This window comes from Maylandia zebra, linkage group LG23 (genome assembly GCF_041146795.1).
Source record: "Maylandia zebra isolate NMK-2024a linkage group LG23, Mzebra_GT3a, whole genome shotgun sequence".
Taxonomy (NCBI): Eukaryota; Metazoa; Chordata; class Actinopteri; order Cichliformes; family Cichlidae; genus Maylandia; species Maylandia zebra.
Window position 1 is genome coordinate 40486542 of NC_135188.1, and position 21267 is coordinate 40507808.

Sequence of the window (21267 nt, forward strand, 5' to 3'; positions counted from 1 at the left end):
AACTTGACTCGATTAACCGATTGATTGTTGTTTTGCAGTGAGATTCAGAAGGTGTCCCGCGCCGCTCAAGCTTTCTACGCAGAAAATGCTAAGGACAACGTACCTCGCAACAGAGCGTCCAAGAGCATGGACATGGGTAAGCTTCACTCCCTCACCTCCTCATCAGTGAGAAAATCTCTCGTGTTTATACATTTTCTGAGGCAAAAACGCTGCACGAACCACATTGTTGTCCCAACCATCACAAACAGCCCAAAATCCTCTTCTAATCATGGACTCAGCCTAGAAACAGACACACGCACAATCTCGGCAGCGATCACACGCGTCTTATCAGTGCATTTCTTTGTTGTGATATGTAGCCCTCTGCTATTATCCTCCGCCTAAGGGGATTTGACCCCGTGAACTTATAAACCCCAGGGGCTTTCCAGCAAGCTCCACGAACACAGCTTCTGGTGTGTGCGTGTCTTTCCGTGCGTCCTTTGTATTTGTGTGTGAACGAAAGGGCCGAGGTTTCCAATCTCATAGCTTGCTGTGTGTGGAAGGCGAGAACGCAGAGGCTGATTTCCTCATATTAACCCGAGTTGACCCCTCATTCTCTCCCTCTCTTTTTCTCCTCCCTTTTTTTGATATTTTTCTTTACTTTTCTTGTTGTGCTTGCATCTTCTTGGATAAGATCATCTTTTTTTTTTCCCCTTCCTTTCCCTTCATCTTTGTTTATCTCCTTTTTCTTTTCAACACTTTGTTTCCTTACTGCAAGGCGATGAGTTCATTGCTCTCGCTCTCCTCCGTGCCTCTCTCCTTTCTTCTCTGCCTCTCTCTGATTTCCAATCCCGGTTCATTAGGTTCAGTGGATTGGCTTTCTTCCTGCAGCACACGCCTCTGCCACCCAAGCTGATTGGCTTTCATTACGGACAAGGGTGGTCTGCACACACGGCCGCGCGCACTCAGACACACACGCATACACACGCACGCTGTGCTCTATCCCACTGAGGACCCACTCCAATACCCACCTCTATCTGTCTCCGCTCTCTGGCTTCTATCTCCATCTCTGGCCATCCTCCATTTCAATCTGTTTTTTTTCTTTTTCTGTGTTATCATTCCACGTCTATTCATCCCTTCCCTCTCCAAAGTGCTCAGGGCTGAAATAAGGTAGTTAGCAGAGCTTTGTGTGTCTCTGAGTGTGCGGCAGACCTCAGATGCCAGCCCTGTCTGTACGATTTGTTGTTAAAGAGACATTTTTTTCTCCCCAGGAGAGTTTCCCACATGTCAGTCTGTATAGTCACGCGTACCTGAGCTTCAGCAGCACCTTAGAGCAGGTTAGCTTTTATTAAACACCACTTGACAGAAAGAGGTGAGCTGCTTTTATTGACCCTTGATGCCTCAGCAAATACTCTGTTGACTCAGAGCTTTCACTCACACACAGAAATCCTCAGCCTGCAAATGCTGATATGAATTGTGGGATCGCTAACTCGATAGCTGCGCCAAACTTTCTGACAAGCGGTGTGGGTTTGTTCCAGTGGATCACAGAATCATGAATCAGTCTTTTTCTACTGTTCCACAAATGCCCAAAAATGCCAGAAAGAATATTTTTGCTTTCAGCTATAAAAGGTAAAATATGTTTTTTTTTGTTTTTTTGAGGCAAATCTCACAGTAAGTCTCTTCCAGTCAGTTTCTTTCCTCCCACTAATGCCTTTATCAGCCTGAAAAGCTCTAGTCTGCTTTGGAAAGTAGTCTGTATGGATTGGCTTTAAGATGCTTAAAGTGCATGGAAACATCAGACCTTTTAGGACTACACCGTCTATACCGCCATTTGCAGTCTAAATGATATCATGTGCAATGACTCTGTAAAATGTTTAAAGAAGTGTGAGTGATTTAACCAAAAGTTATCTTTCGTTAAGAGTCATTTTCCAGGCAACACCTGGGCATTGTGGGAGTATCCTGCTGAGTATCTAACCCTTTAAACCGCCCATAGCAGAAACACTACATCGCCTACAGTATGTCTTATTGATTATGAGCACTAGCAAAAGTTGGACCTTTATCCTTAATCAATTGGTCTATTTTTAAAGAGCTGGCAGTGACACAGAAATTAAAGCAATGAAATAATTAGCAGGGATTTTAATGGAAGACCATATGCATAAACGAGAAAAGGTTAAAATCAAACAAGGCACACAGAATTTTTAACTGTCAGAGGCAAAAACCAAAATGAAGGTCATGCAGGAGAGCCTTTAACCTGCATTCGTCCTAATTCACAGCAAAGGTTGACTCCTCTACTTGTAAAACAGAGTCAGATTATATAAAAGTCTATGTGGAGATTACCCCAACTTTCATTAATGATCTCAGTAGACGCTTTCCTGATGTGTTAATAGTCTTAATTGCTGTTTTCAACTCTGATTTAATACAGCATGGTAGTGTTTTTGTAAATTCCGAACTTATTTAGAGACATAAATAAGAAATAAATAGAGATGCACTGTCATCCTTAGAACTGGCAGCATATGCAAACAAAAAACCCACTTTTTGTAAAATGCTGTTTTATTTTTACAATAAAATTTTAAACCTTGCAATTGTCCTCAAGCTACAGTACGTCTTCCCTCCCTTAAACAATAAAGGAGTGCTGTGCTACTGGGAAGAAGTGCAAATCATTAACTGATGATGAGTTATTATCCACGCACCTTTACCTGACCAAGCAGAAGCAGATGCAGCTAGTTTATTGAATAAAATAAATGTCAGGCATTTCAGAAATTTTCTAGCATGTTTATAATTTCACCAAATAACAGAACATCAACCCTTTTCACTTTTTTACTCATCTTCATAATTTTCCTCGTAACTGCTTTGATCCTTTGCTCATACCAAGGCTGCTAGCTTGTGGCTAGCCCTGGACAGTGTTAGCTTTAGCTGCTTTGTCTTTGTTAGCTTCTTTAAAATATCCATGTAAAAGTGGGTGAGGGTCATTTGAGCGTATGATTGGATTTGTTGTTACAAATATTTTTGTAGTAGTCCCCCACAGCTTACAGTTGTGCTCTTCCATGCTAATGGAAGGCTTAATGGTCAGTCACCGGTCCAGGCTGAGATCGCTGAAAATCTGCTGATTGTGGATGATGATTGATTATTGATTGATTATTGACAGTCAGATCCATCGCTCACATTATAAAAGCTGAGATGCTGAACTTCAGGCTTTAAAACCAGACTCTATAAACCAGTGAGTTATGTTGCATATGCTACGTCCATCATTTATATACAGCTTTTGGTTTCATCATGTCTCTCAAGTTCATTCTCTTTGTGAGTCTTCTTTCCTCATTTATACATGTTTTCTTCTACACTGCTTGTTTACTTTCTCTGTTTATTTGTCCTACCATCTGCCCCTCGCGCGCTCTTTCCTGTAATTCCTGGTTTTGCTTTCTGTTTTTCCATCTCATACTCAATCCTTCATTTACTCTCTTTCAGTCACTTTTGTCCTTTGGCTCTGCTACTCCCTTTTACATTTTCCACTGACCTACTGCACTGTCTATATCCTCAAAGTATTATTCAGTGTCAGTGTACTTTACAAGAACTATCCTTACTTTGTATAGTAATGTTTCAGTAATAAAGTGACACACTAAGTTAGCAGAGTTGGGGTTAAACGTGAGATTCTTATGTTTTTAGCCTTCCTCTGTGGCAGTAGAGACCAACTTGGCTGCTGGCCACGCAGACTTTTATCTTTCCGGCACAGTGAAAGGGAAGCTTTTCATTATCTGCCAGGGTCATGAGGCCTGGAATATTTTTTCCCGAAACTTTGAAAGTATTTAAGTTTTATTTTATCTGGCACATGTGGACAAGAAAGGTATTTTTGCTTCTTTGTCTTGGTAGCTACAGATGTCACTTTTTCAATTTCCGCTTTACTTTGACTGATTGTTTGTTTTTTTTCTTAAGTTTTTTTTACTGTTATATTTTCCCGGCACACCCAGTCTCTGCATCTGTCTTCCTCGCTCCCTGCTGTTCCCTCTCCTATGTTATCCCTTGCTCTCACTCTTGCTCGCTCCCTCACCCTCATCTGTCCGTTGGGAAAATTGACCTCATAAAAAATGAAAAGGATTATTTAAGAGAAATGGCAGGATAATGAAAACCTATTATTGTATCCTGCGGTGGCGACCGCCGGCCGACCGCAATCCTAGTTAGATTAGGTGTTGGTGGGCGGGGGTGGGGTGTTGGTGGGAGGGCTGCTTTTCTTGGTCTTCTTTGTCCCTTTATTATTTCTCATATTGTCTCATCTCTCTGTTCTCATTTTCTCTCACAATCACAATATCTCGCTTTCTTCTGGTTTTCTTATATTTCTGCCACCTTTTCATTTCCTCCTTCAGTCTGTGTCATTTTGCCTCTCGCTCGTCCTCTTCCATCTTACGCCGGGAGTCATTTACAACATATGCCAGCACCAGTAGGCTCCAGTATAACCATTTATGAAGCAGCACGGGGCACTGGAATGACCTGCATGCTGTTTTGTGTTGTACTAGATATTGCTTGCATAATGTGTGATATTTACTGTGTCCCTCTGGCTCTTTCTTTTTTCCTAGTGGCTGATGAAAGCAACGTGGGATCACTGGTCGGGCAGAAGAACAGTGAGTGTTCGATTTATTTTTCTTTGACCCACCAATCTGCCACACTTCTCTCCCTTGTTGTGTCTTTTGGCTTAACGATTCAACAAGTCCACACAGGAAAAAAATGAACCGTATGTGTGAAGATTCTTGTTATTCTCAAATATTCTTCTTTATTCTTTATTCCCTCTGCCTCCCTTTTTTTCTTTTTTTCTCCCCTGGCTGACAGAGTTGAGTTGTGCAGCACTTAGCGTCTGAGCTCGTGTTGCTTTATTGCCGCCCAGGTCAGCAGGCCCGCGGCGTTCAATCCTCACCCAGCTGACAGCAGCCCCCACTCCATCACAATGAATTCTGCTCCAGTTATTTGTTCGCACTCAGTTCTGCTTTGTTTTATTTGAGAAGAGTCTGGTTAAATGTAAAAGAGAAGACTTTTTTTTTCTGCTTACAGACGACACGGTGCAGTGGTGGTTCAAAGTGATGTATGTGAAGTAATCAGTGTTTGGTTTTTGTTTGTTTTGTTTTTCTGAGAAGGAGAAGAGGATATATAATATAAGCTAAAACATCAACGAACTCAAAGTCCCTTTGTGTCCAACCTCCAATCATTTTCACTGTCCAAGCCTTTATCAGGAAGTCAAACAGTGGGTGTTTGATGGCCTGCAGTTTGGTGAACAGTCTCTCGTCTGTCAGCTCTTCATATAGAAAGAAGGACGTGGTCAATTCCAAATACTGGGGTTACTAAAGATGGAAGTTCAGGTGGTGTCCAGTCATGGGTGGGTAATCGGTATTGCCAGTGCATGTGGCATATTTGTGTTCTCACAATATCTTTTTGTTCTTCCAATATGAGAAAGCACCCTATAGAGGACAAATGATGTGTTACAATTGATCGTGGACTCATTTTTAGAAGAGAAATCAACAAATGTTTTGGTCTGTGCCATATTTGTGCAAATCATTGTAGCAGTTGCACTTGTAGGACTCAGCCATGTTTGTAGAGTGTCTGGTTGGAGGTGTGTGTGTAGCAGTTTATGCTGCAGAGTGGGAGGCCTCTTAAAACTGATTGCTCATTACATACGAGAGATCTTAGAGTAAAAAGAGACTCCTTTGGAGACTCCTTGATACTAAATGTGAAGTGTTGGTCGTAGTGAACTCCTTGTATCAAGCTTTATGTTCATCATGGATTCACCGTGGTGGTCTAGCCGGCTATAATGAGAGCTTCCTTTTGTGATGGTGAAATTCCTGACTTTAGGCTCTACATACCTTGCAGACTCATTGATCTCCTTTCTCAGGACTCCAGTTTCTAGAAGGCTTTTCGTTTGATAGTTTATGGTTTTTTATATTTCTGTCTGCAAAAACAACAGCTTGTGCTTTTGCAATACATACCTGCAATACACTGATTGACATGCTCAATTGAATATAACGTGCAGATATAGATGTGGCACGGCAAGAGGAGAAAAATTAATATTTGAGATGCAATCAAAAGTTCATCCACGCGTGATTTTAAAAACACTTTTTTGTAGTAGTTCAGATCTTTTCAGCAAACCTGTCTGATGGCTCGCGACATTACAGTAAAACTTGGCACTGACAGTCTGACCCCGGAGGATAAATCCAGGGTGTCCAAATGCCGTCGATGTCAAAGAAAATGATGAGGTTGCTTCCGCTCATGCTTGTTACCTAAACATGGAGACTGCTGTCTGCTCTCTGGCTTGTAGCCAGAGATATTTGCTTTCTGTGCCAGTTTCAGGTCCGTGGTGAATTTGGTAAAGCAGGTGAGCCAGAACGTGTGAGGATCCAGAGCAGAGGCGACTGGAAATTGATGGACGACATCAGAGGTCTCCATTAGTGCGCCATTAAAGCACTACGTTAACACCCACAGCATGAGCCTCGAGTGGTGTTTGATTTTGAACACGAATTTTTTTTACTTCCTGGGAGTCTGTGGCATTCTAACAATAATGACAGGAAAGATTAGGTGCAGTGTTACTGGAGCTTTTTCTGATCACTACTGGTAAATTTCAGCTTTGTTAGATCTAACAGCTTCAGCATTTCTTCTCAGTGGCCGACTGGCAGACCCTCTGTGGTTGATTTGCGCAGCTGAAGGATGAACAGAAATCAAATGTTGCTCACAGAGTGTCGTGACTCCAGCTCGGCTGCAGACGTCAGGATTTTAATTGTAGAGCTCAGCAGTGATTTGTATCTCATTTAGATTTAATGTCTTTAATATGACAGCAAGGCCCCGTATAAGAAAATCAGCATTTAAGTTATGATGTTGGGAGACATCTGGCCTCGTTGCTCCTTCTGTTCCTGCTCTCTCACACACACACACCGATCTCTAAAATCCACCTGCAACAGCCAGCTAAGCCTGTTGCCTGGCAGAATACAAATGGCCCGAGCATCGTTGCTGACCTCAAATCCCCCACACTCAGCATTCCCACAAGTGGCTTCACCTCCGCCCTCCTCTTCTTCTGTCTGATACCCACCCCACCCTGCCACCCGCTCCCCCCACCCTGTCCTCTCCTGCTCACATTTTCCAGGCATTTCTAAGCACACATGATAGATAAAGCGATCCATTTCTTCTCTGCTGCATTCCTTTCTTCTTGTGGTTTTTTTCTTCATCCCCCCTCCAGTTGACGTCTTAGCTAGTGCGTATTGACAGGGCTTTTGCGTGTTTCTCATTTTTGCTGATGCAGAGTATTTTGCCAAGCTTCCTGCTCCATATCTCAACCCACCCCTCCTTCCTAAATGGCCTCGGTGTTTCTTTATGAGCTTTGACATATTTCATTAGGCGGATGGTCTTAAGAGGCCTGCCTGGCTTCTTTAATCTGGCTAAAACCCTCTTTCTCTCTGGCTGAAGCTGCCGCGAGGTGCGTTTCACTCCTCTAACTCTTTCTTTCCTCTCTCTCCATCTTTCTCTCTGTCACTTACTCAAGCTGTCCCCCCCCCCCCCCCTCTCTCTGTCTTGATTCTCCAGTCGTTCGAGTCTCAATCTTCAATAGAGCTTTAAGTCTCATTTCTTTCTTTTTTTCCGCTTTCATCTTTGCAACCACTCGTCCTTTCCTACTTCTTCCCAATCGCCTTTTTCTCGCTCTTTGTCACCAGACTCATCCCCATTTTTAGTCTGCTCTCAATCCCAAAACTTCATCTCCTTCTCTCTCTCTCTCCGCCTTTCTTTCCCTCTTTCTCTCTTCACGATCAATTTCATTCCCTTTCTTTCAACAGGCTGATCCTTTTTTTAGTAACTCGCCTTCTGTAATCTGTGGTTCTCCCTCTCCCGCTGTCTCTTTCCTCGCTCAGCTGCAGCTGTATCTGTTCCAGCTTCATGTGATTATGCTGAACATGCTCCAGTCTTGGAGTTTCCTCTACCGACTCAGACCCAGTCGTCTCGGTGTGTGTTGTGTTTGCGTGTACGTGCATGTGAACACCCCACCAAGACACTCCCAGCAGTGCTGGACAGATATCGCTCCATTCATCCCTTTATTTCTCTTCCTTAGAGTGTCTCCCTGGCAGCAGGCTACTTTACCCCTTACAACACACCTGGGATCTCATCCAGCCCAGCAGCACTGTACCTCCGCTCACTTTTGCAGTAATTTTGTATGTTTTTTCTGCCTTTTCCAAGCTTCTTTAAGTGTGTATTGTTTTTGTTTTGCTTTAAACGATCACCTTGAAAACCCTCATTCAGACTCATTCGTTGTTGTTTGGATGTTTAGAGCTAAATGGCTAACAGCTAACCCTGCAGCAGTGCCACCAGTGAGATCACTCTGTGTGCCCATTAGTCCCTGTTGTTTCTTTCCTGCACAATGAGGCATCAGAAAGCTAGCCAGCATCCTGCCAGCGCTGAAGCCTTTGCTTTTTTCCCCCCTGACAGTATTTGTTTGGGCGCTGTGTAACTCAGCTTTTTTTCTGCTGTTTGTGCTCTCTTTCCTTCTTTTACTTGCTATATCATAAGGACTGTTTGTATGCGCTCCCGCAACTCTGCCTTTGGGGGGAAAAAAACAAAAACAAAACAAACTCTTCTTTCTTTAAACTTGACCACTATCCTCTTCAAGTTGGTGCTTCGTCTTCTGCACCTCAGGCCTCAGTCCATTGATCCTATTTGATTTGGATGAATTCCTGAAAGGCCGGCACATCGGTGACCTGCGCTGGACGTTTTTTGGTGTAGTAAAAGGGCTACCTTTCAACTTTATTTTTGAAGACAAAAAGGTCGCCAGGTGGTAAGTCTAGTCAGTAGGTTAGGCGCTCAGATAGTGTTTGTGTGGCCAAAAAAGGAAGGTTTAATGGTTTGTGCTGTCCTCACTTAAAGACTCCACTGGTTCAACTGAGCTGTTGCACAACCTTAAACGCTTCCACAGAGCGAGCTACAGATCGGAGCCACACTGCTAGCCTTCAGGTCTAATGTGTGTCTGGTGGCCATCAAGGGCGGGGGCACTGGCGGTTTGATCCCCGGCTGGTGAGGCTATCTATGCGGATATGGAATGTCAGGTGAACTAGCGTGAGAGTATATTCGGGCTCTGGAACCAGTCTCCTGCAGACAGGATGGACTCTGTTCCAGTCTGGAGTTTCCCTCTGTGAGAGGCGGCAGGCAGGGGTGGGTGTTTTGTATCCCCTGGACTTTTCTGCCTTATATGTTGGGGCTTTTCCCAGTGGACGAGGGGGTTGTTTCTCTGTGTCTTCCGGGAAAGGGTCCGAGCTCTCCAGAGTTGAACAAAGAGCTGACCTTGAGATTGATAATGGCTCAGTTTAAATCAGGTTTGGGTTACAGCAGCGATGTGTTTATGTTTAATCTTGTGTCAGACTGTAAGAAACTGGCATTTAAATAGAAAAATTTACACAAGCCCCTCCCACCCCAACACCCATGCCTTTTCCTTGATTATTGAAGCACTTTTTGTAGCAGTTTAGCTTAAAACTGTTTTTACAAAGTAATAGAAAAAGGCTAATAGGTACTTCCAGCATATTTACAATGTGGTAGAAAATACTCTTTTGGCCTCTATGGATACTTTCCCCTTTAAAAATTAACTTTTAATAAAAAAGAGAATAAAAATTAACTAAATAAAAGTGTTAGAGGTGTGGCCAAGTTGAGTGACAGGTGTCCCAACACAGGCAGCTAGAACCAGTTGGGATCTGCTAGACCTTTCTCCCACCCTTTAACTCCAATCTGTTGTGGCAGATGGCTGCCTGGTTCTGCCAGAGGTTTCCTCCTGATAAAAGGGAGTTCTTCCTTCCCGCTCTCACCAAGTGTTTGCTCATAAGGGGTCGTGTGGGTTTTCTCTGTATTACTTAGTCTATTTCCCTTACAATATAAAATACAATGTCATTTGGCGCTTTATAAATTAAAATGAATTGAAATGAAACCACTACTTGAAATCATAAAACTGGCACTTACACTATCTGTGTTATTTTGGTGCATTTGAAGCATTTTTAGTGGATTATTACGGCTTGCTGTCCCTGAGGTTTGTGCTTCAGTTTTTAAGGTCACTTCCTGGTACTAAAAATCAACATGGGAGCAGCCAAAATGCTAACATTAAGTCCAAAACCTATGGGTGGAATCCCAGTGGATATATCGATCTTTTACACCGTTTAGGGCCCCGCTGGCATAAGGCTGCCAGTGCTGGAGTTCTGTTTGTTTGTGTGTGTGTGTGTGGGTTGACTGTGTTTTGGATCTGGGTCATACACTTTACGTAGGTGTTTCATTGTTTTCAATTTAATGCCAAATTCAAGTTTTTCCACAATAGTTTAAGACTCTTTACAAAAGATCCTTTTGTCTTGATGACGTGTACAACATGCTCAGTGAGCTTTGTGAAAATGTAATAAAGTTTTCTGTGATTCTGAATGGTTGCAGGCTGTGATTGGTTGTCATTCGGCATATTTAATGTGTCTCAGCTAATTCACTCAGGACCATAGTTGACTGTCTTGAAGTCTGACTCCTGCATTAAGGTTAAGTGAATAGTTTGGCTGTCTGTAAAGGTCTTTATAAATCTAGCATGCCGGGTGTGTATGTTTGTGTGCGTCTCAATGTATGCACCCTCTCAGTTCTGCCTCATTGCCTCAAGTATTTTAACTGGCTGCGCGTTTACAAATGGCACATGTCCCACTCCGCAGAGTTCTCTCCAGCCCTCATCCATACTCTGCCACCCCCGCTGCGTCGCAGTAATCCAGTAGAGGTAGGCAGTAATTATGAAATGGCCTTTTAAGTCCTCTCCAGTTATTAAAGCCATTCGTCTAGGTGGAGGCTAAATACAAACAGCCCATATGTCCCCTTTCCCTCATACATCTAAACAACTAAACACAATTACTGCCAGAGCAATGTTTCCATCCAGCTTCATTTTCTGCCTCTGACATAGCTGAATGCATTCAGATAGTAATGGATGGATGCTTAATGATTGAACAGCTCTTTAATTGGAGTGAGTTCTGATAGGCCATACCATGAATTGGATTTTACTTTTACTGGCTGTACAGTCGTATGAAGTCATTTGGTGGGCAGTCAGGTTTGTCGGGTGATATGAAAATAGTTGCTGTGTCATTTTCATTTTTAAAGGATGCAGCTGGGGATGTTTTGTATTTATCTTTCTGTCAACAAATCCCATGAAAAAAGTAGCGGGATCAGTTGATTCAAACGTGGAAAGTTACTGATGTTTGAATAGTGTTCTGTTATAATTGTATGTAAGTCCTGGGTTTGCGGGCTGAATGTCACAGATAAAGGAAAGAAAAGAGAAAAGCTAACACACTGGTATCTACTCTTCAGACACAAGTGGCAACTGTAGTTCCTCGAATGGCCACTGGGGACTACCTAAAAAAGCGCAAAAATCCCCAGCACCGCAGCAGTAGTACATTTTTATAGTATGCTATAACACAATTTCCTCACAGTTGTGTTTGTGATGGTGATTCTTTTTTTTAGAATTTATTATTCATGTATGTGACAAATTATATGTTTGCTATCGGGTTAATTGTACCATCAGACATCCCAAAAACTATCAACACCAGCTTGGTGATTTTTCCAGTATTTTATTTGTTGTTTACTTTGCACAAGACACGTGCAAGCTGCAAACAAGCTTGCTAGCCTTAGTTGAAAGCTTAGCACTCCAGTCTCATCTGAATTTGATTTTAACAAAAAACAAAAGAAAAACCATGGCTGACCAAAATGCTAACATATCACCGGGCGATGTCATTTCCATCTTTTATATACAGTTTGTATTCATACCTCTAACGTGTCATTGTGGTTTCACGCCAAAAAAGCTTTTAAAGCTCCATGTTCAGTATATTTAATCCAGTGTGAAGCACTTCTTTCATGAGAGACCTTTGTGTGTTACTTTGTGTAGTTTAAACAGCTTAAATCTAAAAACATTCACAGAGATGAGATCGTTAAATATCTGTGGTAATTTAAGAACTTGTTGAATTTAATTGCTTTTACTAAAACTGGAAGTAATCTTTCTGTGTCTTGTGACCCTGTTTTTAATGCTTTTGTTGAATTGGATTCAAGAACCTTCACTGAACAGGGCGACATTGAGATCAGGCTTTCTTTTGCAGGTGTGTAGAGTGTATGTGTGGCGGTGAGTGCCACGTGTTTTTATAGCAGAGTGCAGGTCAGGGCTTGTTTTACTGGTCTCCAGAACAACAGCTTCAGGTTTTATTGGTTGATCCTGAGATTGGATACTAGATTGAAAAGTGTGTGTGTGTGTAGCTGTGCCCTACATGTGTGTGTCTTGAAGCGTGTGTTCCCTGTACCCAATTTAAAGAACTACAGTATGGCCAGGAGCAGCAAGCCCCTTTCTTACTAAAGTGTCTCCTTGGCAACTCAGCATCACCCATCTCTCTCTCTCTCTCTCTAGTACACACACATGCAGACAGATACACACACACACACACACACACACACACACACACACACACACACACACACACACACACACACACACACACACACACACACACACAGTCACTGCCACCCCCAGCTGTTTTGATGGAGGGGGCGCTTTCTTGTAACCGTGGCAACCTCTTTGCCAGTCTGCTACAAAGTTGCTTGCTGTAGAGCACATTGTAGTCCAGTTGATAGGTAAGTGTTAAGATTCTGGTGAGACGCTGTGGGGGGTGTTCAGAAGTGTTCCATTGATGTGTGTGTGTGTGTGTGTGTGTGTGTGTGTTGGCTTGCTTGTATGGAGTTACTAGAATATCTGCTTTAAGCCCCTTTCAGACATGCAGTAGTTTCCCTTAATCTGACCAGACTGGTTCAGGCATACAGTTGTAGTATTTATGCAAAACTTTAAGCACATGATTCTGTATATTTAAGAAAACATGATTATTCTAGAGAATAACCAAAGTGGAAATGGTAAGATGCTGAGGGTTCCTGTCTCTTTTAATCTGGACCCGAGCTACTCCAACACCTTTACACTTCTGTAAAAACACGTCCACACGTACACAGGAATTTTTAAAAACGGAGGTTTTGCGTTTTCATTAAAAAAAAAGTGCAGTTTTTAAAATAACATCTCCGTCCACATGTAAAAAGCAAACGCTGTCAGGGACATACCAAATTCAAACTGTGTTGAAATGTTAGCCAGTCAGAAGTCTAGAAGCCCGGGAGGGACAGAGTAAACAGGGTTTGTGCCCTCACAAAACCTCAAGTACTTTTGAAAAGTTTTGGCGTTTTTCTGGAAAGGCAGCTAATTTTGTGTTACTCTTCAAGTGCCATTTTCAATTACCTTCATCATTTCAAATGTTAATAACTAAAGACAGTATTTTGGATTTTGTCTCACTGGCTCTCTTGGCCAGAGTTTATTCAATAAAGAAAGAAACTGAAAATTTTACATTAGTCTGAGTGATTCATAATTGTAAGTCACAGTGCTGTGAAATATGGCTGGTGTAGACTCACAACTCAGGAATGGACAAAATGCATAGAACATACTTACATTAAATTAATTTTTTTTTTTAAAATTTATTCAAAACCGACGACGACGACGATGGCATCGGGATTTGGGTTGTGAGAACTTGTGTGTTTAATGCAGAAACCACGTTCGAAGTTCACTCTGTCTTTGTAAATGGAGGGACAGTAACTGCGTGTGAAAACTGCAGATAGTCAGATTAACAGCAACAGTATTTTGTCTGTATCCACCATTGTAGAAATCCATCTCATGTAAACAGTAAGGTCTTCTGTCTTCCTTCTCTCACCCCAAACAGTTGTGGCAGGGTGCCGCCCCTCCCTGAGCTTGGTTCTGCTGGAGGTTTCTTCCCACTGTTGCCAAAATGCTTGCTCATGTTTTTCTCTGTATGCATTATTGTAGGGTTTACCTTACAATATAAAGTGCCTTGAGGTGACTGTTGTTGTGATTTGGCGCTGTATAGATAAAAGGCACACACCTTTGACGTTGCTTGACTAACTCTGTTTTCTTCATCCACGTGTAAATGCAAAAACTGAGTTTTTGAAAATCTTCACCCTGGCACGAGTTTTTAAAAATCTCCATTTTCAGTGATTCAAAACACCTTTTACCAGTGGACGAATGGCCCAAACGCATAGAAAAAGCTATGTTTCAAAAATACCCGTGAACGTGTGGACTGAATAGCTTATCAGCTATGTCTTCCCCATTTTAATTTTAACACCTCTCCCATACGCACAGAGCATACAAGACACTGTTTGTGTGCCTTTTGCTAAAGGAGACACTTTTCCTATATGCTGAGTTTTACTCATTAACATTGTCTCACAAAAATGTTACTAAAATAGAACTTTTTGGGAAGTAATGTCTATAAAGTCGTTGTTATTTCTCTTTCTGAGTTTATTACATACCTGCAGCCTCAGACATCACAAGAATCCAGCAGTGAGCCTTTCAAAAGCCAGGAAGTTACCACGACACTTCGTTAATTAACACAAATTATCCTAGATTATTCTAGACAATGCAACACATGTGATCAGCATATAATTGTAGATGAGTTGATTTCAGATTATCCAGTTCAGTGAGCTTTTGTACAAATCTCCATACATGCATTCCCACAACCTCATATAGGATATGTTTTCTCTAATATACATATTTGTCACAATATAGCTGCTGATATGTAGCAAATACTTAATTAAGTCAAATTGCACAAATAATGCATAATGTCATCTTGGTGCTGTGGTTTGTTGGTGTTAGTCCTAAGATAGAGTGGATTTTATTATACAGTACATTGAAAAAGATGCCCTTCATTTCTTTATACTAATTTCTAACGAATTGGCTGCTTTTTCACTCATTTTCATTCCAGTCCTTGTACCTGACCATTTTTAGAAGATTTTTTTTGTTTGCTTTTTAAGCCACTAAACACTGGCCTAACCAGTGTTGTGTCTATACATAACAGACAACAGAGCAAACAACACATTTTAAATTGTATGTTGAGACATTTTGTTACTAGCAGCCTGTTGCGAAACGACAAAATTTGGTCCCATTTCCTTAATCTACAAAAGGTAACACTGTTAGAACGGCAAAGAACGAGTATTTTTGAACCAATAAGGCAATTCCTGGATGGCTATTAACGAAAGGGCTGACACATCTTGAATGATGTGCAGTATGTCATTAAAAAATTTGAGGAAACTAGACAAAAGGAGGACAAAAGAAGTGGCACGCCTTAAAAATGATCTATAGCAGATAAACAGGATCTGAAAGCCATGGAGGGATGAATCTAAATTTGATATTTTTGGTTCAACTTGTTGTCAGTATGTACAAAAGAGTTCAGGACAGAGGTACAACAGTGAGTGTCTACAGCCTGTAAAACACAGTGGAGGCTGTGTCCTGGTTTCAGCCAGTGGTGCTGGAGATCTTGTCAAAACTGTTGGAACTCTCAATGAAACAAAGTGCCATCAGATTTTGATCCACCATGTAGTACCATCTGGAAGCCATCAGATTGGTAACATCTTCATTTTCATCATGACAGTGATCCTAAACACACCCGGACATCGAAACTATTGAAGCAGTGAGAGATCATCTTGACAGAGAACAGAACAATTTGCAGAAACATCTAAAGAAAAGCTTTGAATGTCCTTACTTTAAGAAATGAGAAGAAAGCTGCCTCACAGAGTTCAGACTGTGATGAAGAATAAAGGTGGTCACACCAAATATTGACTTTAAAGCTTGTTAGAACTGTACAAACTCATTTCAATGTGTGTTTGCACACAATTCATTAAATCACTGCACTTATTTCCCATTTTCCTAACAAAAAATAAAGAAATGAGGGGTTTGGCACAGTGCTGTAGGTAAGACGGAGCGACAAGGCTTCAGCATTGTGTGTGGAATACTCACTGCACAGCCTGTAATTTAGAAATTTTCAAGTTCATTTATTCTTGAATTCATTGAGCGAATAATTAAGAGTTTTGTGCCGATCACTTTTATTCCAACTACCCAACTCTGTGAAAAAGCTGCAATTAACATTTTGTATTTATTTGTACAAAACAAAAAAAACCTACCTTTACTGATAATGATTTGACCTCCATGACATCAAATTTCTGAACAAACTGTATCAATATGTAATGATGGTTGCAGGTGTGTCACGCTCACTTTTAAAATACCTTTCTTTTTTTTTAAAGTACAAAGCAGCGTGATGGAGCAGTGTTAGTCCTTTCAGGGCCTGTCAGCACAGCGGGACCCCGAGGCTACGTTCCAGGCAAAGTCTTCACTGCTGTCTGTTCAATACAGACACAACAGCAGTCAGCCTCTGCAGAGTCACAATATACACATCGCATTTGGATGCGTGCGGGTTAGAAATGCGCGCAGGTGGATATTTGCATGCGTGTGTTGGTGTGTAAGCACCTACAGCTTGCATGCAGGCGTGGGCTTTTATGAGTGGATATTGTTTGTGGACACTTTGGAGTGTTTATGCGTTTAGGGGGGAATGCAAGCACCATTACGCAGAGGTAATTGGCAGGTTCTTTGTTTCAGCTCCCTTTTTTGTTTAGTTTTTTCTTCTTTAAGGATGTTCTCGTACCGCATTTCAAAGGAGTCACTCGTTAATCCCGAGATGAATAAGTAATGTTTACAGCAAACGTTGTTACCACCGTAAATGACTGTTTAAAGGCTTCTTTTTTAACAGTGTAATTGACATTCTTCCCTTGAAAAACATCCTGGATAATTTAATCACACTGTAGATTAGGTTTATGTTATGGTCATCACTTTTAATGATATCAGCTTTGTTTTTCAGAAATTAGATACATTTTTTTCAACTGTTAGTTTTGTGGTTCATTTAAGTGCGGTAGGCAGGAATCGTCACACATCAAATGTCAGAAACCCAACGCGAAATCATTCAAACAAACCTTTAAAAAAAACAAGAAAACTTGCTGACACATCCTCTGAACCTCAAGGACTTGCGAATCGCCAGTGCCGCAGAGTGATGGGAATCGTGCGAGAGGTTCAAATTGATCCAAATGTCCTCCAGCAGCAACAGCTCGTGTTTGATTGTTGAAAGCAAAAGCACACCAGGTTTTGTTTTTTGGGCTTTTTCTTTTTTTATCCACTCAACTAAGTAAAGGATACGGGCTGAAATAAAAGGGAAGTGGATTGTTGTAGGCAGCGAGTTCCCAGTTCCCGCTGATCAAAGTTAAATGACTTGAATAAGAAAAGCAGCGCACACACGTTTCTGGGAAAATTAGCTGCTTTGCACACAGGCATTGGGAGGAACGATGCAAACTTTGTTGAGGCAAATTACGAAGGCCGTCGGGTTGCTTCTAGAGATGGCTGCCAGAGATTCAGACCACTTTGTTGTTCCAAAACTGTTTAAAGTCCTTTTTTAAAGATTTGGTTCTGTAATTGGATGTTTTCTATTGAAGTGCAAGTTGTAAATTGCCCCCCCCCTTTTTTTTTTTTTTTTTTACTGTTTTTTTTTTAAACTTGAGTTTGTTTCTGAGTAATCTAATGATGATTACTCATCCTCTGCACTGATGATCCCACCCTTCATTAAACATCATCTCTGCCGAGAAAGTTCATCGTGAAGAAAAACCAGAAGTTTGCTGCTCGCTGACAAAGTGAGCGAAAAGTGATGCCAAGCGAAGACGTGACATTACCTCTTGATCTTGGGCGGAGGGGTGCTGCAGCTGTGAAGGGCACTGACTGTCATCCTGGCCCTCTTTTTTTTTTTTTTTTTTCCTCCTTTTTTTTGGCTGTTAGGCTGTTTGTCAAATGTGTGCACCAGCTTGAATCAGTGGCAATCAGGCTGACATGATGCGAACGGATCCGTGAGAGCATCTGCTGGCACAGCGGGCAGCGATATGTGATAAACGCTGATTTCACCCTCCATTGGATCGAGCTGGCGATGATAGCCACCTCTCCCCCGCTCATCCATCCTATTAAACCCTCATTATTCATTTACCTCCAGCCTCAACAGCCTGACATGCATGGAATGAGTGCAACTCGCAGCCCCACGCATGCACACAAAAAAAGAAATTGTGCTCATTTCATCTGTGGCGGTCAAGGACACGCTCGCCGCTATCTCACATAGTCAGTATCATGACTTTCTTCTTCTTCTTTTATTTAAGGGTTGGAACAAAATTCTCTCATTTAGTGGTAAATACACACCCGCCCACACGCTCAGACACACAGTTTCCCTGCATAGTGCGGCGGCAGTGCACTGGCAAGGAGCTTAATTCTATCAGGCTGCAAGCTGGACAGCCGTAATTACATTTGTGACACAAATCCTGCCTCTCAAATTGAGCGTTTTATTCCTGAGCGCCCCCCCTACCCCCCCACCTCTCTATTTATAACCCCTTATTCCCCTTATTCCCCATAAATCCCACTTCCTCTCAGAAAGTCAATTTAGGACTTAAAAGGCAGCAACGCTCTGCTTACTTTTTTCCTCCTCCTTCGACTCCATCGCCGCTTCAGTTTCACTCCCAACACCCCCCACCCTCCCACCCCCTCCCGCTCTGCTTGGAAGCTTTGAAGCCTCTGAAATGACAAAAAATACGTCTTAAGCAGTGAGTGCCGTGATGCGAGAAAGTCATCCCTACAGAAGAGTTTCAGAAAGTGAAAACGCTGCTTGCAACCTGCCTGTAACTTCTTTGAAGAGTCACTGCTCTATTGTGATACATCACCTGGGTGGGTTAGTTGCTTTTAGGGGTTGGAAGCAGGCGTCTTTTCAGCAGTCTTCTCGGTCATCTGTCCCGCAGTTTCCTGCCACAGCCTGAATGTCACAAGCGTCTTTGACTTTATTCTCAGTGACATTTACTCTTTTCTTCTTTTCCTTACAGCTCTGTGTTTCCTCGAATCTTCAGCATTTCCCCGCTACCTCCTCCTCCCCCGCCTGCTCTCCGATCCCCTTGCTGAATCAGCTGTGGCCTTCATTGCACTCCTGCTCCTCCATCTAGCCCTTTCTTCCTCTCGAGTTGGAGGCCATACCCCGAGTACAGTATGATGGCAGTTCATTTATTCCCCCCTGTCTCTTGCTTATGCATGAGCCTGTCAGTTCCCATAGTACCGCTCCTCACCTGCGCCTGTACCGTTTCACCTCATTCATCGTTTCTTCTCCCCTTCTTTTATGTCGCTCATACGGGACTCCGACTTTCTCCCCATTTCTGTCAAGCCTGTTTTTCACGCTCTCCTCTTCCTTTACCTTTCACTCTACATTTCATATACAAGACTTCATATTTCTCTCTTTAACCGTTCTCAGCTTCATTCCAAAAAGCTCTTATACGTCAACAGAAAAATGTGTGAGAGCTGATACTGATTGATCCACGTGTATATGTGAGATTTTTACATTTTCAGGCCTTGAGCTAGGCATAGTTTCCAGACAAGTTTATGCATGTGTATGTACGGTTATGCATAATAATGTGAGAAAGTTTTAGGAGGATGATCTTTAAGGTGATGCAATTTGGACTTTAAAATGTTTGTAAGAGCAGGATTTTTTTCCTTCCATAAATAATGACTTTAATGCCATGAATTTAAATTTTAGTCCACATTTTCCATCTTTCATTTGATGTATTCTGGCTCTATTCTATCAGTCGCCATTGCTGCCGTGTCATTCCTTCAATCAATCTGTTTTCCCAACTACTTTTCTTAGTTAGTCGCGCTGGGCTGGAGTCTATCCCAGCTGACATTGAGTAGGAGGCAGGGTGCACCCTGCACAGTCAATCTATTATATATTCCGGCTTTCGTTCTGATTTTTATGCTATAAATTAAGACTTTTATTCCAGCTATTAAAATTTAATTCTGCAAATTACCATTCCTAGCATTCCTTCGATCCATCCATCTTTCTTAAACGCTTATTCAGTTTATACTTGTGGAGGGTTAGAGCCTATCCCAGCTGACATTTCATAAATGATGAATTTTATTTCGAGTAGATTCAGACTTTATGGTTTTTCATGAAAAATATATTTTCTTTCTATGTATTGTTAGTTTAAGTCTATACATTCTGAGTTTCATTACATATTTCCCAACTTTCATGCCATACAATGAAGTTTTATTATGTGTTAGTTGATTTGAATGTTCTCCAGGATTTACATTTAGTCTCTGATATACATAAAAAGCCTAAAGCATACCCCATAAAGGCATTTTTCTGGAAGTAAGTGTTAAGTAATGTTAAGTAGTAAGTAGTTACTGTACTGTATATGGAGGAACCATAAGGTTACTGTTTTTGTTAGTTCAATAATCAGTGATTTTAGTGTAATAATAGCAAACTTAGCTTGATTATGTTTCCTGGTGATTCATAGATAATGAGCTAATTAAGTGTCAACTCTTACAAAAGACCCATTTCTGTATTACCTAAATGATAACTCTGCCTGTAGAAGCAACAACACTAATGGATAAATTACCGTCTAAATCCTGGAATTTGCAGTCCCAGCCCCCGCACCAATTCTTACATACACTGAAGGCAAATTAAATTGTAGCCAGCTCTGAGAGTTTAAAAAGTTTAATGCAGATGCTCTTTAAATAAGGAAATATTATTTGAGGAGATGGGTTCAAGTTTAATGTTTTGCAAGCGGTGGGTTAGCTTATCCTAAAAGCTTGTGATCTGAATAAAGTCTTTGTGTCAATTTAGCAGTGGCTGCGTCTCTAAATTTAAGCAAACCTCCATCCTCCATCCATCAGCCAGGCTTCTTTCATACTCTTCATTGGATTTCCTCCTCTGTTTTATGTGCTGGAATAGTGGAAAATGGTGAAGTTAGCTTTGGGATGAATTAGTCATGGCGGAGTGTCTTTCTGTCTCGCAGAGCCTTCAGATGGAGGAGCACTCGGCCCCACCCTGGGCCTCATGAAGTCCAGCTCCCTGGAGAGCCTGCAGACGGCCATGTCTGAGGCGAAGCAGAGTCACATCCAAGACCACGTGCCCTTTCATCGCCCACGGCCGCACATGGTCCGGGGGCGGGGATGCAACCAGAGTTTCCGCATCGCCATTGACAAGTCGTATGACGGACCTTCTGAAGACGGTAAGACCCCAGGAGAAAAGCAGACATGTTGAACTGCTACTACCAAAAATCTTTTCGAAAAACAAGAAGCAGACACAACAAAACTGCCCACTGTAAGGAATGTTCCCTTTTAATGCACGACTGGGATTCCTTCCTAGACACTGTACCCATTTAAATGAGAGGCTACGCTGCCAGTGCACATCCTTTAAGCTTTATAACACACTGGCACTCAAAAAAGAGCCAGAGGCCTGCCAAGGTACAGTGCTTAGCCTAAGTACCTTAATGAAATGCTACATGATTTTATCCACTCAGCAATTTGGAAAGAACAACTTTATGTCTTACAGCAGCATATTTTTAATGCTCTAAATTGTG

The 21267-nt window shown here is 41.8% G+C and overlaps 1 protein-coding gene across 4 annotated transcripts in view; it reads left to right on the forward strand.

Moving 5' to 3' along the window:
• Positions 1–21267, forward strand: part of pard3ba (par-3 family cell polarity regulator beta a) — a 195401-nt gene that overhangs the window by 93887 nt on the left and 80247 nt on the right. For all 4 annotated transcript variants that reach the window (XM_004552659.3, XM_004552660.3, XM_076880078.1 and 1 more), the window contains 3 exons: positions 39–136; positions 4542–4586; positions 20701–20916. In XM_004552659.3, the coding sequence (XP_004552716.3) occupies positions 39–136; positions 4542–4586; positions 20701–20916 (359 nt within the window). The remainder of the gene's footprint in view (positions 1–38; positions 137–4541; positions 4587–20700; positions 20917–21267) is intronic.